Consider the following 4,669-nt stretch of genomic DNA (forward strand, 5'->3'; position numbering starts at 1 on the left):
TGACAAAGGAGTACTGGCAGATTCCCCTAGCCGAAGAGGCAAAGGAAAACATGGTGTTTTCTACACAAGAGAGTCTCTTCCAATATATAGTCCTCCCTTTTGGACTACATGGGGCCCCAGCTACCTTTCAGTGCCTTATGGACAAGTTATTACACCCCCATGCCAGTTATGCTGCGGCCTACTTGGATGACGTGGTGGTTCATACCCCAGACTGGGAGACCCACTTGGAAGAAGTGGGGGCGGTCCTTGATACCTTCAGGGGAGCTATCCTTACAGCAAACCCTACGACGCACTTAACAGGGTTCACAGAGGCTAAATATCTTGGTTACGTGGTAGGAAAAGGTCTGGTAAAACCCCAACTGAATAAGTTAGAGGCTATCCAAAAATGGCCACGGCCAAGTCATCAGAAGCAGGTCTGAGCATTCTTAGCGGTGATGGGGTATTACCGGCATTTCATCCCCAATTTTGCCATAAGGGCAAGTCCCCTAACAGACTTAATGAAGGCCTGTGGTCCTGATCCAGTCAGATGGTCCGGTGCAGCAGGGAGGGCATTCACGGACCTATGGACTGCCCTCTGCAGTAATCCCATACTGATAGCCTCGGATTTCACCAATAATTCATCCTACAGACAGATGCATCCAAGGCGGGGTTAGGGGCCATCCTGTCGCACATGGTTGAGGAAGAGGAACACCCAATTCTCTACCTCAGTAGGAAACTCCTTCTGAGGGAACAAAAATATGCAATGGTAGAGAGTGAGTGCCTCACCGTAAAATGGGCCATGGAAACGTTGCATTATTACCTGCTGGGGCACAGATTTATCCTTGTGGCTGCCAATAGCTACTACCATTATGGTCCCTGAGCCAGAACCCAGAGTAGAAGGCAGGCCTGGGTTCCCCCCAACCCAGCACTACAGAAACACCTCCTGGGAGGGGAAGACAGGCCCCTGTCAGGACAGGAGGCTAAACTGTTTTGGTATGAGCCCATAGGAGCAATAGAGACTGTGGGGACAAGATCACAGCTCTGCCACACCACCTACTTTAAATAAGTTTCTCTCTCCTGGTTTCACCATTCAGATATGGGTAGAGAGTTTTCTAATCTGCCCTTATCATTTAGCAAATAATATATCCACCTTTTTGTTTTAATCTTCTCTGATAAATCAGTCCCTCTGAACAAGTAACAATATATTTACCTCCCTCAATTCCCTCCAATTTGTCCAAATCTTTCTGGTACTAAAATATCCAGAATTAGCAGCAGTATTGTGCATTCTTGAGGAACTAAGTGGCCTGGCCCATAATATAATAATTAAAGTCAGGGGAGTTACTCCAGGTTTACACAAAGGTAACAGAGCAAAATTGTTTAGTGAGACTGTGGAATATAATCTCATTGGAAGTGGTGAAAGCATCATCATTTTAAATGAGACCAGACAAAGCACTTAATGCAATGGCGGAATGTGAACAAGGAAACCTTCACAGCTACTTTCAGCTCCAGATTCCATGATGCATGAAATATCTTGCATTTCCAGCATCCATAAGGAAGGTGAATCATATTGCTCTGTATGTTCCTTGTAGCTCACCAAAAAGAAAACATTGTGTACTGGTAACCAAGCGTTATTTAACAGAATATGTATCTGCAACTGTACACATTATACTAGCACTAGTTAGCCTTACTCAAAGCATAATGAATAATTTTCTAGAAAGCCAGATCAAACCTATTAATTCTAAATTGTACTCCTCGCTGGAATATCTTTGCCAGAATCAATGCAACATCTTTTAACACAAAGATTGTGAGAATTTATCCAGAATTCTCCATCATGAACATTCTTTTAGATTACTAGAGGTTCAGAGAACCACTGATGATTCTTCACATGATGCTAGGTACTTAGTAAAATGAGTATTGCTAGTAAAGAATAGACCATTTGGAATTTTGAAAGCTGGGAGGGACATTGGAGGAACAACAAAGATAGATAAAAGTATATAAAAAGGCAAAATTATGGGTAAAAGGGATCATATTTATTGTAGTAAATTTTCTACATGGCTCTTATATGTGGATTTCATGCAGCTAATATTTAAATATGTAAATATCCATGATAGCGCCGCAAAATATTTGATTTTTTTGAAAATCAATACAAACCACAAATTGTAAAAAGTAATAGCACTGCTTTCTCTATAAGAACATGGGCCAAATCACACTCTGCTCACTCACACAAGAAGTGCCATTTAAGTCTATAATATTACATTCAAATGAGTATGGTAAAGAGGATTTGGTCCCGTATTTGGTCCTGGCAGAAAATTATGTGAAGAGTTAGAAAACGTGGCTAGAGCCAAATCTCCTGACAGTGATCTGAAGGGGGAAAAAAATTGGAGCAGCATACCAGGCTGAAGCTGTCCTTGAACCAGACCCATACCCACAAACAAATCAGACTTCCACAGAGGGTCCCCAGTAAAGTCAAAAGATTGAAGTAAATGAAAGGCTAGTAATGTGCTTTGGAGGGAAAATCCTATGTAGGGGATCTGATACTGCTCTCAGTTAAATCAATAACAAAAATCTAATTGACTTCAGTGGGAATGGCCTCATAATTATATTTCTAAAACAAAAGAGTACAGTGAGAGAGCACAATTGTTTAAATATGTCTCTAATCTAGTAGTCAATTCCTGTTCTGACTCTCAAACAGACCCATATCAGGGCTCAGTGCTGGTCTATGCATTAGATCTCAGTTCAATTCTAACAAAGGAAAACCTCCTTCAGAATCATCATCCTCAGCAGGGCATTTGTAAGAGATCATTGTTTTCAAGAAGAGAGCAAACCCCATTCTCTCTTTACGGTTCCAGCCTGGCCCTGGGCTTCCTAATTACAATCAAAAGGTTAAGCTGGTCTTGTGATCAGTGGGCTTTTGTCCTTGAACACAGCAATGAGCTCACAGCTGATCATGCAGAGGCAACCGCCGGTGTGTGTCTGTCTCTCCCCTGCCGCCCGAGCCTGTTCGGAGCAGGAACCCCGCATTACATCACCGGCTCGCTCGCTCCTGGGGAGGGAAGGAGCAAAGCGGCGACTCCGGGGGGCTGCTGCTGAGGGTGAGAAGAGAGAGGCTCAGGAGGCGAGGAGGCTACTGCGGAGGGGCGGCCGCGCACGCAGCAGAGGCTTGAAGCTCGCAGCTGGAGGAGGATGCAAGAGTTACGAGACATGCATTAAAGAGGAGGGTAAGGGGGAAAGAGGGAGACCAACCCCCCGGTCCAGCCGCCTCCTCCTTCGGCATCCTCCTATGCGACGGTGCCTGCACCCCAAGGGCAGCCGGGCAGCGGGCCGGGGGCTCCAGCTCCCAGGCTGAGAGACAAGCCGGTGGGGGAGGGTCGAGCTTTTCTTTTTCGGTGGCGCTCCCTCCCTCCTCCCCCCGGCTGAGAAGATGTTATGGCCGAGCTGGCGGAGAAGGGCAGCGGCAGCCTAGGGACGGCGGGCGGGCGGCAGCACCAAGATGGGGGGGCGGCGGATGGTGGGGGGCGGGAGGAGGAGGAGGCAGCAGCCGCGGCCGCTAACCCCCCTAACTACGAGGACTACGAGTGCAAGATCTGCTATAATTACTTCGACCTGGAGCGGCGCGCGCCCAAGCTGCTGGAGTGCCTGCACACCTTCTGCCAGGAGTGCCTGAGCCAGCTGCACCTGCGGGCCGCGCAGCGCCCCCCGCCCGCGCAGGCCGCCCGCCCGGCTCGCCGCGCCAGGGCGGCGGCGCAGCGGTACCATCTGCTGCCCGATGGGGCCGTCCAACGCGCACCGCCCCTGCCGACCAGCGCTGTGCACAGCCTGCCGCGTCAACACCAAGCTTGGCGAGGCCTTCCCTGCAGCTGCGGTGGCCCGCGACCCGCTTGCCCCAGGACCGCTGCCGCCCGCCCCCGCACCGCCGCCGGGCCCCAGCCGCGCCCCGCGCCCCACGAGGCGCCCAGCCCCGGCCGCGCCCCAGCCCGCGCTCCTCGGGCGGCGGCTACGAGAGCTGCCAGAGCTGCAAGCGGGCGGCGCTGAGCGCGGGCTGCGTGTGTGTGGTGTTCTCCTTCCTCTCCATGGTGGTGCTGCTCTTCACCGGCCTCATCTTCGTCAACCAATACGGGGGGGAGCCGGGGCCCGGCGGCCCGGCCTCGCCCTCCCCCGTGGGGCCCATCTGCCTCTCGGTCGCCAGCATCCTCGCCCTCTTCTCCGTCGTGGTCACCTGGCTCATCTGCTGGCTCAAGTACCGACCCGAGGGGGGGGGCGCGGCGGCCCCCAGGAGCGGGACCCCCAGGGGGCGGGCTGCTGCTGCTGGCGGCAGGAGGAGCCACACGTAGCGCTGGGGCCTCGGCCGCCTGTTGCTGCTGCAGCCGCCGCCTGAGGCTGCACAACCCCCCACCCCGCGGGTGCGGGAAAGCGGGGGCCCCGCGGGGTACTCGGCCTGGGCGTTTCCAAGCACGCGCTTGCCCGGTCTGGTCCCCTCTGGTCTGGGGGACAAAGGGAGGGCAGGTGTTAGAGGAACGGGGACCACAGAGCCTCGGTGCATTTGGCCTGGTCTTTTCCCTTCCAAGCACCCTGCACTCCTTATCGCCTCTCTGTCTCCGCCGGGGAATACAAGGAGCCACCGGGGGCGGGGGGGACCTGCTGGCCCGCCGTGCACTTGGCCTCTTCTCTGCACATGTAGGACGCACCTTAC

The 4,669-nt window shown here is 52.7% G+C and overlaps 1 protein-coding gene across 1 annotated transcript; it reads left to right on the top strand.

Annotated features, from left to right (window-relative positions):
* The first annotated feature begins 3,405 nt into the window (after positions 1 to 3,405).
* On the top strand, positions 3,406 to 4,364 carry RNF228 (ring finger protein 228). The gene is given in 3 exon segments (XM_075068981.1): positions 3,406 to 3,804; positions 3,806 to 3,841; positions 3,936 to 4,364. Coding segments are annotated over 3 exon segments (810 nt in total). The 3' UTR covers positions 4,311 to 4,364.
* The last annotated feature ends 305 nt before the right edge of the window (positions 4,365 to 4,669 follow it).

Source organism: Chelonoidis abingdonii, chromosome 8 (genome assembly GCF_003597395.2).
Source record: "Chelonoidis abingdonii isolate Lonesome George chromosome 8, CheloAbing_2.0, whole genome shotgun sequence".
Lineage (NCBI taxonomy): Eukaryota > Metazoa > Chordata > Testudines > Testudinidae > Chelonoidis > Chelonoidis abingdonii.